The 21,538-nt window shown below is 46.7% G+C and overlaps 1 protein-coding gene across 2 annotated transcripts; it reads right to left on the bottom strand.

Annotated features, from left to right (window-relative positions):
- Positions 1-561: 561 nt before the first annotated feature.
- Positions 562-19,894, bottom strand: LOC135377483 (techylectin-5A-like). 2 transcript variants are annotated; one of them, XM_064609911.1, is made up of 10 exons: positions 19,765-19,894; positions 10,467-10,510; positions 9,342-9,478; positions 9,094-9,230; positions 4,557-4,662; positions 4,234-4,398; positions 3,895-4,133; positions 1,308-1,413; positions 985-1,149; positions 562-877 (listed from the first exon to the last, which is right to left on the bottom strand). In XM_064609911.1, the coding sequence occupies exons 3-10, from the start codon at positions 9,469-9,471 to the stop codon at positions 582-584; spliced, it is 1,344 nt and encodes a 447-aa protein (XP_064465981.1). In that variant the 5' UTR covers positions 9,472-9,478; positions 10,467-10,510; positions 19,765-19,894; the 3' UTR covers positions 562-581. The 2 variants fall into 2 exon arrangements, with proteins under 2 accessions (XP_064465981.1, XP_064465980.1); XM_064609910.1 differs by lacking the exon at positions 19,765-19,894 and adding an exon at positions 16,011-16,097.
- Positions 19,895-21,538: the final 1,644 nt, after the last annotated feature.

The raw sequence follows: 21,538 nt of genomic DNA, 5'->3' as shown, positions 1-21,538 counted from the left end.
ACCTGAGAGCCACTTCTTGCACGGGAACCGGCCAGAGGTACAAGTCCCGCTTTGTTCGTGGGTCACAGGAGTGTTGGTGGGGATCCCATTCCACGCATGAGTATAAAACTGAGGATTAACGTGCGTCCTGCTACTCCGTACACGCAGAGAGAACACAAATTGTGAGGTCATCTCTTGACTGCCTTACTCCCACCTGTCATAGGTAGGATGAGGAGAAGAGAAACGTCAGGGCACATCGGGAGAAAATCCTCACGACACTCTTAGCCAGAATGAAAGTAATTGAAATACTGAGTAGAAAATACGTAAAAAAGTATTTAAATTAGATTACAAGATACAATTCTTGAAAAGTAATTAGCAAGATACAAAATACTGAAAAAGTATTTAAATTACTGTATTTCAAATACAATACTCAAGATACGTACATGTCTGCATTGAGCCTGGATGAAGTACTGTTTGGCATTGCGGCGATAGCGTTGAGCTAAAGGTGTCGAAAATAAGCTCGCAACTAGTGGTCGAGTTTGAGGTATAGAGTTCTTTTAGGACTTGTGACTGAGGCATCAAGAATTTATCCATCCTTTATTTCAATTTATTCTAGCAGCCAAAGTTTCAAAGCTTGCATCTCTCATCTTCATTTCTACCTGCGGATAGGAATAATGATAGAGGCCTCCTACGCCGCCTCTGATTGACCATTCGATGCCGTCGGCGAAGCTCGCGTGGGCCCCGTCGAGGTTGAGGCCATTGAGATTTGCCACGTGACAGCGCGTGTACCACCAGGCTCCCCTGTATGTAACGGCACAGTTGCCGTCAGGGTTCATGTCGTTGTCCTTGTCAAACGTGCTGAAGCTGGATCCGTTTGCTTGACTGAATGCATCATAACCTGGGAAGAATACATGCGCAAAAATTTTGAAGGGAACGGCGCAAGATGGATTGCATGTGGGTAGAAACTAGAAAGCCTTGAAACTGTACTACGTTCTTTAGATTTACCTGCTGCTCCCGTGTACCCGCTGACTATGAGCTTGTACTGTTCATTTTCACCAGCAATTTTGAAGAGAGCGTAGTCCGCCGTGAAAGTCTCTCCCGTGCGATTCGTGAGTACGATCCGGAGTGACGTTGCCTTGTTAGATGTCATGACGTGGATCAGCTGATTTCCTGTCAAAGTGCGCAATACGCCAGTTGGACTGTGAGATCGTGCATCTTATGCTGCGTTTACTTATGTGTTTGAAGAGCACCTTCGCTCTCAGCTCATTGACGGAAACAGTGACCGAATAAACTTTGCAAGCATTCATCTTCTGATCTGCTTACCATACCTAGCCAGAATTCTTTTGCTGGGTCCCCGAAACAATTTTTGTAAGCCTTCCAATCTCGATAGAAGTCGTACACTGGATTTCCAAACTGCCCGCGCCGTTGGAAAACCTAAAGAAAGGTAAAACATGTACGATATGTGACTAATGCAACTTGAAATTGTAACCCAAAAAAACATGTTCCTTTGTCGTAAATATAGAAGAACACCACCAGCCTGCAGAAGCAAATTGGAGCACAGCAACGTTCAGAAATCACCGAGGTTACGAAGTATCTAACTTCTAAGGGCAAAGCCGTTTCGAGGCGAGCTTGCGCCCGGGGCAGGGTAAACGTGAGGCGCCCCCTCCCCCTCACTGCAGTCAGAAGTTTCGTAAAAAAAAAAAAAGAAAAAAAGAAGAAAACGCACATTTGCACTGCAGAGATCGTAAGTTCTAATTACTTGGTACTTTCGTACTCGGCATTAAGAACAGACACCACGATAGCCTTTTCTCTGTTTTGGCAACGGATTCGAAATAGGGCCTCAGATAACGCCGAGGAAATGCGCAGCGCTTGTGTGGGGCTCCATCCTGAGATGTGATCATGCGCGCAGCCAACAGTGACTGAAAACAACCCTTAGAAAACGTCTCCCTATATGTAGGGTTGCCACCTTTCGTAGTGAAAAATACCGACTGAGGGAGAGGAGGTGGAAGAGAGGGAAAGGAGGAAAGGCTCGTGGGAAAGTGGTTGATGGGTGGACGTGACACACATGGAGAGAGAGCGAGAGCGTGCTCGCTCAAGATAATACGAGCAAACATGTGTTCCTGTGTGTGGCTGTACCATTGATGCCACAAATAACAATAATAACAATGAATAATAATAAGAATGAATAACTAAGAACACGACTGGAGACTGCGGAGCTGGGTGTGTGTTCCAGATTAATTCAAGCTGTAGTGGAATGTTGAAGGGAAAATCCCGTAAAAGCCTTTATGAAAGGTCTTGAGCCACAAATACCGGCAAAAGGCTGCCGGTGTCACTTTCCTACCGGTAACCGCCAGAGCGCCCAAATAACCGGCCGTGCCGGTATAATACCGGCCTGGTGGCAACCCTACCTATATGTAGGGTTCCGGGTTTTCGGATTTATCCGAAAAAATCCGAAAAACGTACTCCGGTAAAATTTTAAGCAATTCGGATGAATCCGAAAAACTCCGCTTGGCAGATGTTTTCCCTAATAACCGGGTTATTGTTCTTGGCCTCCTTTTGTGTCCTGGGTTTCTTCTAACCTCGGATACTGACCCCACCGCAACATAACGATAGTTTCTGTGACCTAGCGTTTCCTTCGACGGTTATCTCGACCACTTGAGGATTCACCGGCCGGGTTTTTCCCTAGCCTGTTTTCCGATTTCGTTGTCCTACATGTGACATAAGCACTAAAATAAGCATCGAACAGTGGTCATACAGAGTGATCTTTTTGAAATTGCAACTAGTTCCAGTGCTGACGACAAGATGGGACGCAAGCGAAAACTGCCCTGCGACTACGTCAAGTAGTACCCTGATTTCGAGGAGTTCACATCGTCCCTCGATCGCGATGCAGAGGTTGTCCTATGTAAGTATTGCCGCGTAACAGTGAGCACACGGAAAGGTTGCTTTCGGAATTGCGGAACACCTCAGTGTGCTTTGTACGAAATGTATTGTTAAGGTTATGTCTCTTTAGTGTTGAAGCAATAAATGTGACAACTGCGTTTTCGCTGCACAACTGTGTGTGCGTTGTCAAGTGCTCTCCGAATTTCGGATATTAACTGAGCTGTAAATGATACACTCCGAAAAAATCCGTTTTTTGAGAATGGAATAAACTCCGAAAAACATCCTCCGGTAACACCCAGAAATAAACTCCGAAATCCCGGAACCCTACCTATATGGTATCTTTCAAAGCTGAAGGAGGTCAGCACTCAGGTCAATGGCATATCCCAAAAGCAGGTCCGGAATTCACCGAATTCCAGAAGCGGTTAGACCATCGACATGAGAGCCACTTCTTGCACGGGAACCGGCCAGAGATACAAGTCCCGCTTTGTTTCTGGGTCACAGGTGGGTTGTTGGGGATCCCATTCCACGCATGAGTATAGAACATCCACGAGGATTAACGTGCGTCCTGCTACTCCGTACACGCAGAGAGAACACAAATTGTGAGGTCATCTCTTGACTGCCTTACTCTGACCTGTCATCGGTAGGATGAGGAGAAGGGAAACGTCAGGGCACATCGGGAGAAAATCCTCACGAAACTATGAGCCAGAATGAAAGTATTTAAATTAGATTACAAGATACAATTCTTGAAAAGTAATTAGCAAGAAACAAAATACTGAAAAAAGTATTTGAATTACTGTATTTCAAATACAATACTCAAGATACGTACATGACTGCATTGAGCCTGGGTGAAGTACTGTTTGGCATTGCGGCGATAGCGTTGAGCTAAAGGTGTCGAAAATAAGCTCACAACGAGTGGTCGAGTTTGAGGTATAGAGTTCTTTTAGGACTGAGGCATCAAGAATTTATTCATTCTTTATTCTAATATATTCTAGCAGCCAAAGTTTCAAAGCTTGCATCTCTCATCTTCATTTCTACCTGCGGATAGGAATAACGTTGGAGGCCTTTTACGCCGCCTCTGATTGACCATTCGATGCCGTCGGCGAAGCTCGCGTGGGCCCCGTCGAGGTTGAGGCCATTGAGATTTGACATGTGACAGCGCGTGTACCACCAGGCTCCCCTGTATGTAACGGCACAGTTGCCGTCAGGGTACTTGTCGTTGTCCTTGTCAAATGTGCTGAAACTGGATCCGTTTGCTCCACTGAATGCATCATAACCTGGGAAGAATACATGCGTAAAACTTTCCAAGCGAACGGCGCAAGATGGATTGCATGCGGGTAGAAAGCCTTGAAACTGTACTACGTTCTTTAGATTTACCTGCTGCTCCCGTGTACCCGCTGACTATGAGCTTGTACTGTTCATTTTCACCAGCAATTTTGAAGAGAGCGTAGTCCGCCGTGAAAGTCTCTCCCGTGCGATTCGTGAGTACGATCCGGAGTGACGTTGCCTTGTTAGATGTCATGACGTGGATCAGCTGATTTCCTGTCAAAGTGCGCAATACGCCAGTTGGACTGTGAGATCGTGCATCTTATGCTGCGTTTACTTATGTGTTTGAAGAGCACCTTCGCTCTCAGCTCATGGACGGAAACAGTGACCGAATAAACTTTGCAACCATTCATCTTCTGATCTGCTTACCATACCTAGCCAGAATTCTTTTGCTGGGTCCCCGAAACCATTTTTGTAAGCCTTCCAATCTCGATAGAAGTAGTACACTGGATTTCCAAACTGCCCGCGCCGTTGGAAAACCTAAAGAAAGGTAAAACATGTACGATATGAGACTAATGCAACTTGCAATTGTAACCGAAAAAACATGTTCCTTTGTCGTAAATATTGAAGAACATCACCAGCCTGCAGAAGCAAATTGGAGCACAGCAACGTTCAGAAATCACCGAGGTCTTCTAAGGGCAAAGCCGTTTCGAGGCGAGCATGCGCCCGGGGCAGGGTAAACGTGAAGCGCCCCCTCCTCCTCACTGCAGTCAGAAGTTTCGTAAAAAAAAGAAAAAAGAAGAAGAAGAAAACGCACATTTGCACTGCAGAGATCGTAAGTTATAATTCTCTTCATTCCCGCTTTGTACTGTCCAACCAACCTGCCAGGGCCTGCCGTTCGGCGCACTCTCTGTCTAGGGCGTCCGGGCGGCTGCCCCTCTCGCGCCCCCATCAGAACGGCTCTTCCTAAGGGTTTATCCCCTTCACCTGCGTGACTCAAAGAACACCCACTAACTCGTGCAGTCCTTCGTGGATCCCATGTCGCAGATGGCATTTCTTGGGTGCACAAGGCTGCAGCAACCTCTTCTGGAAGTCACGGAAGAATGTTCCTCTATATTTTGCTTGCTATGCATAATAGAGGGCCTGGCTGTAGTTGCACCGGTCGAATGAAACTGTGCGTCGCATCTTTCCGCACACAACTCGCTGTGAATATTAGTTCATATAACACAGCTGCTACCATATCTACGTCATCCAAACATCAAACAACCTCAAAAACAAGGAATGTTTACGAATTGGCTGCTGCTACTACCACCCTCCGTCCTTTGAATAAGTTTCTTTTTTGATGCATCTTAAATTCCTCAAGAGCAAGCCCACAGACTCGAAAGCATATACTCCGATATGTGAGCACTTCACCCGACCGTGTTTCAACTGGTCTGCGTATTGTGACTCACAATGTGGATCCTGCCTCAATGATATTGTTGATTTCTTAAACCACTGGGATCTCATATGCATCTTTCGACTATCAAGAACAAATGCGGCAGCACAGTTTACCTGGTTATAACTAACTTTCATGTGGGCGGTCTGTACGTTGAATCTTCTTGCCAAGCCTGACCCTTATCACCCACCACGTGGTGACTTTTGCGGTTTTCCCAAAGACAAGCACGTGGAACTGTCCTCCACATAACGTGTACAACAAAGGGACCTACTTTGCGTTGTTCAACCACCTGGCTACAGTGACCTGATCAAAAACTTATTTGTGCACGGGTAATCTTGATCTACCCGTCTCCCATCTGACCCAAAGAGTCGCAGCAGCCATTGACACTTATACAGGGTGTCCGAGCTAAATGCGTATATATATATATATTTGCCTGTCGAAGACAGTGCCACTGTCGAAACGCCGACCCCTTGCCCATTTTACTTTTTAACGTCTCCCTATGTAATAAACTAGTGTTTGTAACTTCCCTAAAATCTGTTTCCGTGTCTTTTTTTGAACTTCTGTATATATATATATATATATATATATATATATATATATATCTTGAAAAGTTGGAGTTGGATCGGACGGCTACGTAATTATAGTTCAAATAAATGGGAGACAGAAGACGAAAGTAGGGGAAGTAACAAAAAAAGAGGTTTATTAAAACTTAAAAATCATAAAAGTTAGGGATGATGTCTACGTTACGGCGGAAGCTCCGCCTTCTTCGGGACAAAAGAGTCCCGAAGAAGGCGGAGCTTCCGCCGTAACGTAGACATCATCCCTAACTTTTATGATTTTTAAGTTTTAATAAACCTCTTTTTTTGTTACTTCTCCTACTTTCGTCTTCTGTCTCCCATTTATTTGAACTATATATATATATATATATCATTTTTTCCGAGATGAAATCAATTGCAATATTGCATATGCTGAAGGGACTCTTTAAGAGGGCATTAGCAAAGTCATAAGGCAGTGTTTCAAGTAACTGAATAATTAACATTTTACTTATAAAAGCTACGAAGTTGTCCCAATGAGAAAATCTGGTCCCTTCGGTCACCTGATACAGGAGCCGTTTTCAGGACAAAAATTCGTTCGATAGATCGTCCGCAAAGAAATCGTAAAGGAACGCATTTTTTTTCTTTATTGTGGTCATTGCGCACCTTCGGAGACGCGTCTTTCCTTCACCCCCAGTGTGAGAGGGTGAAAGAGCACAGTGCCGTCTCATGCGTCGGAGATGAGCTTGAACATGCAGAAACAAAACAAAATGTATAGGGTGACTCTATCGGAAATGCCCTTATCTTGGGTTGCATTTTCTGTTTTCTTTTACCCCTTTTTCAGGACGCAAGATGCGATTGTGTGCTCTTTCACCCTCCCACATTGGGGGCGAAGGGAAGACGCACCTCTGGAGATGTGCAATGAACAAAATAAAGAAAAACTGGTGTTTCTTCACGAATTTTTTGCGGACGATCTATCGGACGGATTTCTGCTCTGAAAATGGCTCCGGTATCAGGTGACCGAAGGGACAACTTCGTAGCCTCTATAATTAGAAAGTTAATTAAGACGTTGCCTTAGGAATTTATTAATGCCCTCCTAGGGAGTGCCCTTCAGCATATGCTACATATATTGCAATTAATTTAATCTAGGATATTTTTCAAAATCTGTTCGCATTGAGCTGGGACACCTTGTATACCGAAGACGTTGAAAGTTCCCTCACTGGTTTTCCCAGGAGCTCATTTACCACATTAGGCGTAAACTCAGGTTTCATTCAACTCAAAGCTTCTACCATGGTGCACCGACCTAACTAACGGCTTCGCCGTCTGTTAGTCTGACCAACCCAACATCACTTAGAAATTTACAAATAACAGCGTAATTTATTACTAACGTACGCGACACTTCCGGTTAGCGTTGTTCCCAGGAGTGGGGCCCGATATGGGAACTGTTCTTTTTCGAAAAGCCACTGGCAAAAGCTGTTGGTGACGCCGATGCGGCTGCCGCAAGCGCCTCGCCCCCAAAGGGCGGACGGAGGCGGTGAGCGGAAACCACGGGAGTCACACAAAACCGCCATAGTTGTAACTACCCTCAAGCGGGTGCTTTTGACAAAACTGCCATCTTGTCCTGGTCGCACGTCATAGAAAACGTCATTTTGAGCTCATGTGACTTTGTTCACATGTCGTTTTGCCGCTTACCGACATATTTCCGTCGTTATAACGTCAAGAGACGGACGTATTTTGCCTGCGTAAACTATGCGGTGCTTCTTCCGCAACATGGTAGCCCATTTCTCCTTAGTTTAGTATATCGCATCGGCTCAGTGAGTCTTAACGCGCGGTCGTCATCACATCTTTGGAAGTCGTCAACGATACGAGGCCTTATGTGCAAAACAGCTCGTTTTACTGCGAGATTATCGGATAAAAACAATTACCGTGATCGAAAGACATACCCAAAACGTTGCGCAGAAACAACAACCGCATTGTTTACAAACGGTTTGGCCGCCGATCACGGGCGCCGCCATCTTTAAGGTCACGTGTGCCTTGACGTGACGTCGGCGTTTGCTGTGAGGTGCGACCAGGACCTGTCCAGGATGCACTGCGTTCGCCCAGCACGCTTTCGCCTACGAAGCAATACACTAGATGCCACCCCTGTGGCGGAAACTCACAAGATTAGGAGACCGCGTCACGGAGCGGGGAGCGGGCAGCGGGCCGGTGGGGGGGGGGGGGAGGGGAGGGATTCGGGAGAAGGCAGAAGGGGTATTGTTGAGAAGTGAGCATCAGGAGAGGAAGAGGCGAAATAAGACAGTTGAGGCGGTCGATAGAAATGGTGTCATTACGACCATTGACTGAGACGGTAAAAAATTCGGATGTACGGCTGATGGCGAAGTAAGGGCCGGTGTATGGAGCAGGGAGGAGTGGGCGCACGGCGTCGACGCAGATGAAGACATGGGTGAAGGTGCTGGTGTGGACGAAAATGGCTGGGGACGCGTGCGGGCGCGGAAAATGGCGCGGGGGCGGCTGACCTGGTTCTGAGCGTCGGGGAGGACGGAGGGAAAAGATGGGACCAGGAGTACGCCAGGCAGCTCGGATGGAGCTCAGTCGTGGTCAGGTTTGCAGACAAGGCCGGAGGCCAAGGAGGACCAGGGGCAGAGCCTTGATCTGGGCAGAAGGTGTGGGATGAGCCTTCAGAGCGGTCTTTAAGAGCCCATGAAAACGCAGCGTTCTTGACGCACTTGGTCCAGACGAAACTGAAGCCTTAAAGACTTTACGGGTCGACCATAGCGATCGCACACCTAACCATACGCCGCGTGTCCTACTTTGCGAACGGCTCTGATTTCAAGCTATGCATCTTCTAGGTCGAGTTAATGGCAGTGGCAAGACTTCTAGGATGTTAACGTAGTCACCATGCGCTCACTGATGTCGCTCCCCTCCCACATTCGAGACTTGCTGCTCTACTTTTTAGAGGACGTAGTTTCTGCAACATCCACGGCAACGAGCTTCAAAACTCACCGTCCAACCACCTCCGTCTGATTCCATATCGCAGTAAGTTGCAATAGCCGGCATTGATCCTTCGTAAGGAAAGATGTTGAAGACACCACTGTGGTTCTGGCCAGAGATATAAAGATCGGCGCAATCTCTTGGACGGCCTGGAAGGTCACAAGAAGTTTTTCTCGTATTTCACTCGTATCTGCAGTCACTTGTCGAACCACCCGAATAAATATAGATAATAATAACGTACGCTTATCTATATGTCTTACCGCTCAGAAGGGCCTTTCTCAGATCCGCAACGGACTGTTCTATATTTGTCAGGGACTGCTCGACCGTTGGTGCGCATAAAGTATTGGAGGCAACGATGAGTACCACCAGTGTAGATGCAATGACGGCCATTTCTAGACTGTGTAGGATTCCAACAATTAAATAAGGTTAAAATTTGGGCGGGTTGGTATGACATTTTAAAATGGATAAAAATACCCCAGTGCGAAAGTAAAACAATGGGACGAGACGAACACAGACAAAGGGACGATGCACAGCACTGCTCTCGTCTGCGTCTCGTCTGCGTCTCTGCGTCTCGTCCCATTGTTTTACCTTCGCGCTGGGGTATTTTTATCCATTTTAAAATCCAACAATTAATATGCCCTGTCGCATGTACATTCAGTAACATCAATATTCGTGATCTCGTATCTGTCCACGTTGTACACAGCTAACACGAACAGTGTGGCTCCTTAACATGTTTAGTGAAAGCTAAGTTCGGTAACGATAATGAAAAAAAAATGAAAAAAAAGAAAGAAAAGAAAAGGGGGTTCTGGTGTAATTGCCCGCTGGGGAGGGATGCGGAATATTCTGATGTCTCCCCATTTCAACTTCCTTTTAGCAGCAGCAGCAGCACATAAGCTGGATGGAGTGCTGGTGCAGGGTGGCTGCCCCATCGGGCGCCTGCAGCTCCATTTCTTTTGTGGGCGTTATGGAGGTCATTTTACTTCCTTTTACACGCAGTATAAGCGAACTCAATAAGGGTACGATGTCTAACGCGCATACAGTTTTGAATCATCATGCACGAGAAATTTTTACAGCTTCAGGGGGTCAGAATGTGAGCACTTGTGCTTAACTCTTAATGCATGCTTAATCTGCTTAATTCCTTTCTCTATTTGGATAGCATTGTCTCCATATCACGACAAATGCCTAATGCGCCCAAGAAACACTGGCAAACGACGCAACGCACCTGATGAAAGATTCGAGCCATCCCCAATACACCACGAAGAAACTTCTTGTTTCATTTACAGCAAGAACTTCAAGACGCCTTTTTCAAGTGCAACGTGCATTTTGTTTGCCGACGTTTAGTTAAAATAATAGTGGTTGGTAAGTATGTCAAAAATGTAACTTACGTTGGAAGGACGGTCTAGCAGCGTGTCACTGTGTGAAGCAGCGTCTGAAACGACGACACGTGAAGCTATCGAAGCAGGAACTTGGGTGGCATATATATTCACGCCTTATCTTGGGGTTTCCTCAGGTTTCGATTGCAAAAGACCGAGCACAAACACTGTTTCGGTTTTCCCAGCACTTCGGGCAAAGTTTAAGTCTTGGGTAAGTTACTTCTAAAAAGTAACTGAGTTACAGTTACAGTTTATCTGCAAAAAATAGTAACTAAGTTACAGTTATAGTTACTTTCTTGGTCGAGTAACTAGTTACAGATACAGTTACTGAGAGAAAGTAACTTAGTTACATTACAGTTACTTTTTATAAAAATGTCCATGAGAGGGTGATACAATTGTTGAAAACATACATTTATTTACATTTACTCAAGTGCAATAAAAGTTGTCTTGCACTTAACCAGAAGCAGTATAAGTTAATACGCGGTTATCCCACACGGAAAAATACGACATGTGCATGCAACCTGGCGCATCGCGGTGAAAAGGAGAGCACGGTGATACCCACATGTTTCGTAACGTGTAGAGAGTGAGACATACGCAAGAACACGCCTCAAGATGCTTTTTCAGGTTTGAAGTTGACGTCCTGCTTGCCGAGTACGTCTTATTCCACTGCTTGCACTTTACAGTTAAATCATTCTCGTCCTTCCATGATGAAAACTCGAAGGTGGCTTCATAGAGCGGCTTCGGAATCTTATGGTAGCAGCAACCGGAGCAGAATTAGCCATTGTACTGGTCGGAGCGCAAGTGAGCTGACCGGAAAGTTTCTCTTTGTGCATAATCATTACCTTGTCCATATCCACAGGAGGCAGGATCCCGTGCTAGGCAGTGACACTGTTACTCACATATGACTCACTCCGACCGTTGAGGGTCACTAACTTCAACAAATTTCTGTTCGCAAAGCTGGAATTCCCTGCTTGGTCAAGAGCCCAAGGCACGGGGCAAATACCGATTACGGATAACAGGAAGCAAGACACTGTTACGGGGAAGTAGGGGAAGGTAGAGTAAAGAAAAAAAAAGGAACGACATTTATTCGAGTAACTAGTTACATTTTGCAGTTACTTTCACAGAAATAGTAACTAGTTACAGTTAAAAGCTACTTCTCTGGAAATGTAACTAGTTACTGTAACTAGTTACCCCCAAAAGTAACTAGTTACAGTTACAAGTTAAAAGTAACTTAGTTACTACCCAAGACTGGCTTTAGAGGACTGCCTGTGAGCTGCGAGAGCATGAGCACGAGCTCCTGTTGCAAGCCTTTCCCTTTGTTCTGACGCACGCATGATTGAGCAAGCGACTTCTTGTCAGTACGGTGATATTGGAGGAATGCGACTGTTTGTGTTTGTGTGTGTGTGGGGGGGGGGGTATTTGTGGGAACGCGTAGCGGGGAGGGGAGAGAAGGAAATCCCGTGTATAAAATGATGTTTTCTTTTTTTTTGGAAGGTCCCCCTCCCCCCGAGTCCGCCACTGTGTCTTACACCGGTCATGAACAGGTTCTGCGAACGCTCACGTGCAGTGCTGAGGACACCTTCCTTTTTTTGGTATCTTGGGTGAACGACAGCAAGATATCGTTGTGTCATTGTGTCTAATTTTCCTGCACAAGCTTTCCACCCCAAGCAGCACAATGTACTGAAAGTCGAGTGCAACAGGTGTGGACGGTATGTGTCTTATCAACGTTCTTTAGTTTCACGGGTCTGTTCGAGGCCTTCCATCTACCCGTCCACCCCCATTGCACTCGACTTTCAGTACATTGTGCTTCCTGGGACCTCACGCATCTTGCCCACCAGCTTGTCTGTTTTATCTAGCAATCATGGTCATCACTGAACCTGAGATTTCTACATCTTGTTGTTATTGACTCCTCTACATGTAGTACCTCCTCTGAGCCTCTCTGTGTCTCTGATATAGCAAGGTCGCCAAATTAGCCAATGGAATATGGGTAGCTATATTGCAATTCGCACGTAAACGTTGCGAAACTGGAAGAGGAGTCCGCCAGAAAAGAAATCCCTTCTAGGGAGCGGGGATACCGGAAAAGTGTCGTTAGGAGAGGAGCTCACGCGAGCGCTGTCCAAGTCGACAGTCATTTTGAGGCCAAAAAGGGGCACGGAGTGTATATCTTGTCTCGATTCGCATGGATAAGCTCCAGTACCAGAACGGGTACTAGGGGTGTGCGAATATTCGAGTTCTCGAATTCGAATCGAATATCAATCACTCGAAGTATTCGTTTTGCAAATCGAATATCTAGTATTCTGTTTTCCGAATATTCGATTATTCCACGAATATGAATTACACCACCGCGAGAGTGGGCTTCACCTGCATGAGGCTGTACAGGCAGGCTGTTGTTATTTAGCATGAGGTAACCTTAGCTCAAGTTAATTGTGTATACTTCGCCTGACGAAGGGGCGACGTCTCTCCCACGTTCACTTTATGGTTGGCGGCGGGGAATTTTGATTTGATGTCTGGAAGGCTGCCTTGAAGACTCACAGATAATGCTTGCCAGCCCAGGAGCAAAAGGGTGCCTTAAAGACATCCCTTAGGTTCAAAATTTCAGCAATGCAACATACGAAGGTGAGATATACACACTAAAGCAAAGAAGCTAAACGCATGGCAAAGGTTTTGTTTTGTTTCACAAGTGACCTGTAGATTGAAGCAGGCAGCGAGATTTAGACGTCTCGGTTGTGACAGTTAATGGCAGAAAAATTACACTAAAGCCACGGGTTACAAATTGCAAACTTTTAGTGCAAAAGGCACGTATTGTAAAATTTGCAGGAATATTCGTTTGTGTATTCGGCATTTCCCCCCCCCCCCCATTCGATTCGATATTCGATTCGACTTCAAATTATCGGATTCGCACACCCCTAACGGATACAGTAGATAGCAATTATGCATGCCATTCGTGTTTAGCCAATGTGTTACGACATGGCCCCCAAAAAACCGGCAGATTTGAAACGTGCTCCCTCACGAGGGGAAAAAATAGCAGTTATCTTTCCTTCTCACGTTTAAGGGCGAGGGAGGAAGCGCGTTTCTGGCCGAACGCCAAATGGCATTCAGATGTGGTCAGCACTCTGTTAGTGTGTCACTCGGTCAGAATGTACTCTCCGGGCACGAAATTTCTCAGATATGTGTTAAAAAGGACAAAGGTAATCGGACTTTAGAGCATCATGCACATTAGCGCGCTGATCGTAACACCCACAAGTTACATCAGCCGAAAAAAAATTAATCCCATCTTCGTCGAGATTCATCTGGGTCGAGATTCAGACCCACACAAATGTGTGGGTCTGGCCTCAAAGGGGACTTTCGGTACATGAGTACAGTGGGTACTGTGTGACAGTCGCACATAGTAGGTAACTGATACTGTAATTTTTATGAGAACAGCAGACTTGTGAGTGGGTATAGTTACATATCTTAAATACTTCTGTGAGAAACTTGGTATCTTGCAAACACTTTCAAAGGTCAGTACTTAGTTTCTAACTTAGATACCTTTTTCAATAACTTCTACTCATTTCCCAAGTTACTTTGAAGATACTTCCACGTGCGCGACGCGGAGAGCGAAATATTCCTTTTTTCTCGGCAATGCGCTTTATGCTGTACATATGCTGTGCTGCCACTTAGGTGGAGCAGTAGGGTCGTGTAAATAAATAAATAAATAAATAAATAAATAAATATGCTATAGCGTCTGAGATATTCGGGACATCCTCATCCTTCTTGGGAAGGGGTATAGCGTGCAGCGCCTCGGGTTTGAGGGCATGCATGAGGTAACGTGTTGTGCGTGAGCGACAGCGTCATCACCATCACCTCCGCAGACCCGTCATCCATTCTGTCATCATCAACATTGTGGGAGCAACGGGTAAAATGCAGCGAGCTCCACACAAGCCCTGGAGTACCTGGAGTTAATCGGGCATTGTCGACGACTAAACATCTACCATGAACTCTTCCTTCTGCCCTGTACCACCCTAAAGCCATAATAAACCTTTGTCTTTTCTTGAACTCGCCTGCTGACTCCTCGGCTGGCTAAACAGGTACGTCATCTGGGTCACCGTTTTCACCATCACGGGTCATTAACGTCCAGTGGCATGTCGTCACCCGTCTACGCCTGACATGGCGCAATCGACAGGATCATCAGAAGATTAATCGGGTTCCAAGACAAGATCGTTCCATCCCTATTGCCGGTCTGTGCTGCCTCTTGGTGTGGTGCCTCGTTTCGGTTTCGTTTCTGTTACTTGCAGTAAAAACTGTCATATCGGAAGGAAAATGCGACTTACTTGGAACGCATATGTCGTTTTCGTTATGCATTTTCAGGAAAGGTCAACACTGGACAGCCTTTTACACGTGCAGTGCCTTGATACGCAATGCAATGTGCGAATACTGCCTGGGAATATCCCCACGACATGGTTCATTCAGTGAACACAAGGGGGCGACTCTCAAACTTCTTGGCGCCAAGAGCCTAGAAATCCTGAGGTTCTGCTGAGGTAATACCCAAGATGCCCTACGACCGTAAGACGGCCTAGGGTTGCAACAAGACGCCCTAGGGCTACTCCAAGTTTCTCGGATAACCCTACGACGTCATGGGTTACCGTAAGATGTCCTTGCGATACCATCAGAAACAATGTGGTTACCCTAAAATGTTCTGTGGTTTACCCAGGACTTTCTCGGGGTACTCTAGCAACCACTGGGGTCTTACTAGGCGTGACCTCAACATATTCTGCGGGTAATGACAAAGCTCACGACGTGGAAAGGAACTGCTCACATGACCCCATCATTAGAAATGTACGACTGTGCTGTCTGATCATTACAACTTTGTTCCTGGGATTTCCACAGAACCTAGGGAACCCCCAAACGTCCCATACGTCCCCAAACGTTCCCAAACGTCCCATAATACCTTAAGGCCTCAGGCTCTGTGGTAACCCCAGAAACAAATTTTCAATCGGGAGTTTGTTCGGTCCACATTTGTCACGCGTTTCTTCTCCAGTCAGTCACTTTCTTTAGGCAGTGCCGAAGGCCTATTTTGTCTGTTGTGAAGCTGCAACCTTGTCAAGGTCAGCAACATGTTCCTTTGTGTCAGTGCACCAATCGTTCCCTTTTCCCAGACTACATGGCGTAATCGACAGGATAGCGGCGATGATTCACCGGAGTTAACTACATCGAGTTCTGCATGCTTCACTAGAAATCTTCATGGGATTTCCCAACGAGATATAGAGGGTAATAGTGAGGTAAACCGGCAGCCATATTTGAAGCCACACTGGATGGCGCCATGTTGACCTCGCCTTGCCTTGTTTGCAAATGACGGACGCTAGGGACTCCTGCGGTGAGCGTCTTTGTGCTCTTGGGGTTTTAACAACAATAACAATACTTTCTTGGGGTTTTTAACAATACCGAATCAAATAACACAGCTCTGAAAATGTGAACCCGCAAGTGGAACGCGACACCGTCACTTTGAGTGGTGTCCCTATAAATATGCATCGCACTGTATAGTCTGCATGGTGTGTTGGATGTGGGAGTGGGACTTACATTTAAAACGGGAATCGAAGCATCTGGAGCGGCGATGAATTGCTGTTTGTCAAGGTATCGACAATGCCCTGGATCCGCCCATGTCAGGTCGCAAAAGACACACTATATATATAGGCTGTTCCTCGGAAGCTATAACTCCTTGGTTGTTTCAGCATGTCCCGGAAACCCAGGTGCTCGTCTGTCAGACGAAGAAGTTATGGAAAAGGACACGTTTTATGTTCCTGACGCGTCGGTTGTTTTTGCCATGAGTCCTGATGCATTTACAAGAAGCTCGTGACCACGAAAGCGGCGTTGTGTCTCTGGGGCGTGTTCATCAAATGTGAATGACATACAGTCAAACCCCGAATATACGAATCATCGACTTGTGAATTCCCTCGTTTTTCAAACTATTCACCAAATTAAAACTAATCATAGCTCATTTTCTGTACTGCGTTACAACACCCCAATCCCTAAAGTAGTGATTTTGCTGACGACTCAATGACTACTGGCATGTAGTCGTTTGTATAGGGGAACATGTCACGTCAGTATACCTTTGGTGTGAATGCCCCGCCTGTGGACGTGACAAATCTCTGCGCCCGATAGCGACTCAACTTGATCAGGTTAGAGTCTATGTGGTCATAGCATATATCGCCACCTAATAGTAGTACAGTGTGAAAGTCACTCTTGTCTGCATAATAGCGAAATACCTAGCTAGCGACTTGTCACTTATTATAATGTAAGTGTTGACGCTCTATACAAGACTTCACAAAACCGTGCAATGAGTTATTACGATTGATGTTAGTGATGCTACATGTTATACTCCATGAATTCAGCTGTCGGCCTAGTCTCTACAGTCCAACATGCTCGTATTCGTCGACGGATCGTGGTATTGGTTTTCCTGGACATCAAGCGCGCATGTGATACTGTCTTGCAGGTTTGTATGCTACAGGTCTTGCACATTTTTCGTGTATCCGGTCGACTCTTCAGTTGGCTACAAGACTTCCAAGGCCAAAGTCCCAAGCATAATGTTCGTCAAGGAGTTCCGCAAGGAAGCATCCTGAGTCAGACATTCTTCAATGTGGTGACAGCGGGCCTAAAATCGATAATTTCTCGGAAAGTGGCGTTCTCTGTGTATGCGGATGACGTTGCCCTTTGGACAGTAGGAAGACCACGACCCATTCACCGCCGCTTGCAGCTGGCTTTAAATAATGTACACACGTACCTCACGCAACTTGGGATGAACTTTTCGCCCGAGAATTGCGTCGAGCTCCCGGTCACACGCAAGCCTAATTTCCGTCCGTGGGTCGGTGCCAAGAAGCTCGAGCTTGCACGTTTCCATCGCTTCCTTGGCGTGGTCATCGACTCAGATCTGCGCTGGACTCGCCACATTAAGCACCTTTAAGCCAAAGTGCAGCGATGGCTCCCAGCTCTTCAACATCTTTCTGGCTCAGGATGGGGCTGTGATCAGCTCTCCCTTCTTGCAGTTCACAGAGCTTTGGTGCGGGCGACTGTGCTTTACAGCCTTCCGGTCTTCCACAGGATCTCCTGAACATCACTAAATGCCCTTCGGAGCCTGTCCGATTGAAGTGTTCGTCACTGCCTTGGAGTTCCAAGGGCTGAAACACGGCAGGTTCTCGCTGAAGCTGGTGAGCTCCTGATTGAGGTTCTTCGTGAACGCGAAACAGCCCGGCACTACTTCCGTTTGCGTGGTCACCATCGCCGTCATCCGCTCCTCAGGAAAATCCGATACCGCCCTGAAAGTGACTTTTATCGAGTGGCGCAGAGGAGAGGACACGCCCGAGCTTCATTCGCTTCGTAGCTAAGGCCGTAACACCGCCGGAATCCCGTTGTCTCTACTGGTACCGCCCACTTCGTAAGTCCTCCGAATCATCGGGAACGGAGAGACCAAGTTCCCCTCAAGTCCTTCGAGGCCACTTTTATGCTCTGGTAGAAGTGAAATTTTCCACTGCAGCAGTATATACACGGATAGTGCTTCCAGAAATGGCAAGTCTGCCCAATAAAGGGAAATTAACAAGGAAACTGCAGAGGCCACGTCTGGTACCTCAATGGTGGGTCCCTGTGCAGCGTCACACTGACACTTTGGCTTGTGTTGGCTGGAACATATCTATATCAATTCGGTGAAGCCTTTCAGGCACAACATCTCAGTGGTTAATATCTCTTCAACGCACATTACAGTTGCAGAGAGGTATTCCTCGGAAGATGGGGTTAGTGATTGAATCATTGTGGTGTATGACTTCAGGCCAGCACGAGGAAGAAGCCACGGTCTTCTCGTTCGTCCCAGGGTCGTCGACGTGTGAAGACAATCACAAGCGTTATGGCTATTGCAGATGAGGATGAAGTCCTAACCTGCATCATCAACGGAATACTGATTTCGCTACACGTCGACACAGGCTCTTAATTACTACACGATCTTGGGAAATGATGTCTGGCTTAAGCTTGGGAAGCTGAAACTGGGTTCAGCTGTTCAGCAACTGAAGGTACTTATCGATCTCAGCATACCGCTGAAGGGTCAATGTTTGGTGAAGGTCAATGTTGCTGGCGATCCCACGAACTTGAAGCACTCTTCGCAGACTTCAACGGCATCGGTTTACTTGGCGGAGAATGGATTCGCAAGTTGAAGCTCAACCTCAACGCAATGTTTGTCGGACGAATGGAGCTCAGCAGCCGGATTTGACATCTATTCTACAGAAGTACGAAGATCTCTTTGAAGATGCTTTGGGCTGCTGTTCCAAGGTCAAGGTTCAATTACAGTTTAAGTCGGTAGCAAGACCAAAATTCTGCAAAGCAAGACCCATTCCGTTTGCTCTTCGTGAAACTGTTGAAAACCTTGAGAGAGAAGCGAAGAACTGTGTTCTGACACCCATAGAACTATCTCAGTGGGCTACTCCAATCGCCGTAGTTACCAAACCGAACGGGGCGGCACGTGTGGTGACTTTAGCCTTACTGCAAATCCTGAGCTTGATGTCGTACAGTACCCTCTACCGCGCCCGGAGGAGTTATTCGCCAGGTTGAACGGCGGAAGGAAATTCACCAAGGTTCATCTCTCGAAAGCATATTTGCTGTTGGAGGCAAAAGGGGTTCTTGGGGTGAACACCCACAAAGGTCTGTTCCGGTTCAACAGAATGCCTTTTGAAATATCTTCAGCGCCTGCGATATTTCGGAGGTCTATCTGGGGTAGCCGGCCCTCGTGATGAGAGCTACAATCCCCATTTTTTTCTTTCAATCATCATCATCATTTCGGAGGTCTATAGAACAGGTCACTGCTGGTTTAGACGGCGTGGCGTGTTACCTGGACGACATCATAGTCACAGGAAGGAGGCCGAACATCTAATCCATCTGGAGGAAGTCGTGCGACGTCTCTGTGAATATGGCTTCCGTCTCAAGAAACAGAAGTGCGATTTCTTCAAGCCAGAGGTAGAATATCTCGCACAAGTTGTGTTGGCAGAAGGTTTTCGATCATCACCGAAGAAAGTGTCGGCAGTCATCAACATGCCAGAGCCAAAGAACGTGGTGGATCTTCGAGCTTTCCTCGGTCTTGTACAGTATAGTTTTAAGAAAAATCTTCCCGGAACAGCAGCGCAAGCGATACTGCCTCGACGCCCGTTTTATGGGCCGCACATTCAAAGACACGGCCCACCCGGGGGCAGATCGCGTTATCAAGGGGCCCTTCTCCAAAATACAAAGGACCGGCTCACTTTCTCTCGCGCACCCTTGAATAGGCTCTTGAAGAATGATGTGTACTGGGATTGATCACCTGCAAGCGCTGGTGCGTTTGAGGAGATCAAGCGACGTCTCACGTCCATCGATTCCTTAGCACACTTCGACCCGAGTAAGACCTTGTAGCTCGCAGCAGACGCGTCCTCAGTAGGCGTTCGTGCTGTAATCTGCAACAGTATTAATGGCAAGGGTAAGCCTATCGCCCACGCTTCAAAGACATTGACATCAACAACAACAAAAAAAAAAAAGGAAAAGAAAAGAAAAAAGACTATGCACAGATTGAAAAGGAAGCTCTGGCAATTATTTTGGCGTGAAGAAGTTTCACGGGTATCTGTATGGTAGGAAGTTTGTTCTGTATACGGACCATAAACCATTGACAGCAATTGGTACAAAACGGGAAATTCCGGTGACTGCAGCTAACAGAATGCAGCGTTGGGCTTTACCGCTCGTTGGTCATTCCTTTGACATTCAGTACAAGCCCACAACTCAGTTCGGAAATGCCGACGGACTGTCTCGTCTTCAGACAGGTCCTGACCCAGAATTCGACGCCGCAATGGCGCAGGACACCCTTTTCGTTGGAGGTATCCACTCGTCCCGTGTCTCCGCCGTACTTTCTGTCGCCATAGGCAAGGTTCCTGTGAAAGCTTCTGAAATCGCAAAAGCCACATCATCTGATTGGGTTCTTTCAAGGATATACCGCCACATCATGGAACGATGGCCGAATTGTGAACGTGACCCCGATCCGCAAGCATATTTCACACGGAAGACAGAGCTAACGACAGAGAATGGTTGCGTTGCAAACAACAAAATTTTTTTTTATTGACAAAGGTGTACCGTGGCTGATATAGGATGTGTTATCTTCGGGGTGCTGTTGATCGAGCGTTTGCGTCCCTTTTCTGCCCATTTGTAATAAAGAGTTGATAGCCCGACGTTCACCGTGTTTTGTCTGTCTTTGTCCTCGTCTCATCGTCGCTAGGTTGCTTCAGTTATGTATCAACCGGCCCCTTTTGTGGCTTATTTAAAGGAAACAGCTTAAGGTACATGCTGACGACCTTAAAGGGGCACTGAAACGCAAAAACAAGTTTACTTCAAATTACGTTACACACTATGTTGATTTCGTACTTGGAATCATAATGACTCTTCAGCGTGTGCATCGGTGTTTTTAGTCCGTTCTGCGCGTGCACGCGCGTGCCACGCCATGGCACGCGCAGTCCCGGTACAAAACATACGGCGCATTCCATTGGCAGAGCTGGGTCAATATTTTTGCCCCGGGAAGGGACAAAAACTGTTCCATTGGCAGAATCGTGTCAGACATTGAATGTTTCATTGGCGGAGCAAGGGCAAAACGTTTGCTCGAAAGAGCAATAGTTTTTGAGCCACGAAACCAAAGCTAACCTGGGAAGGCACGGGCTCACGTGCTATGCGCAGCGCGTTCTTCGTACCTCGAACGATTGTTAGCATTCCATTGACGGAGCAAACCCGTGTAACCCCGCCGGGAGCACGCACTCAAACCCCACCCAACGCGGGGCAAAATCTGCTCTCCCAGTGGAATACGCCAATAGTGTGCGTTACGAAGCGCACTGACGTCGCTGTCCGAAGGACATGAAGATAAACGTTGCCAGTGGGACATTCACGAGAACTGTTGTGGTCTACAATTAAGTGAATCTGTATTGAAAAATACAGCAGTGCGCATAATGCCGCGCATATACGGAACTCTACGATCGGGCCCATTCCAAATCCACACGCGCACGATAGGTATGCGCGCGCTTCTCCTGCTGTCTCATTGGATGCCGCCAATCTTTGCCTCCTTG

Source organism: Ornithodoros turicata, chromosome 1 (genome assembly GCF_037126465.1).
Source record: "Ornithodoros turicata isolate Travis chromosome 1, ASM3712646v1, whole genome shotgun sequence".
In the NCBI taxonomy this organism is placed as follows: Eukaryota; Metazoa; Arthropoda; class Arachnida; order Ixodida; family Argasidae; genus Ornithodoros; species Ornithodoros turicata.
The sequence above is the reverse complement of the archived record's forward strand: the minus strand, read 5'-3'. Positions and strand labels throughout refer to the sequence as shown.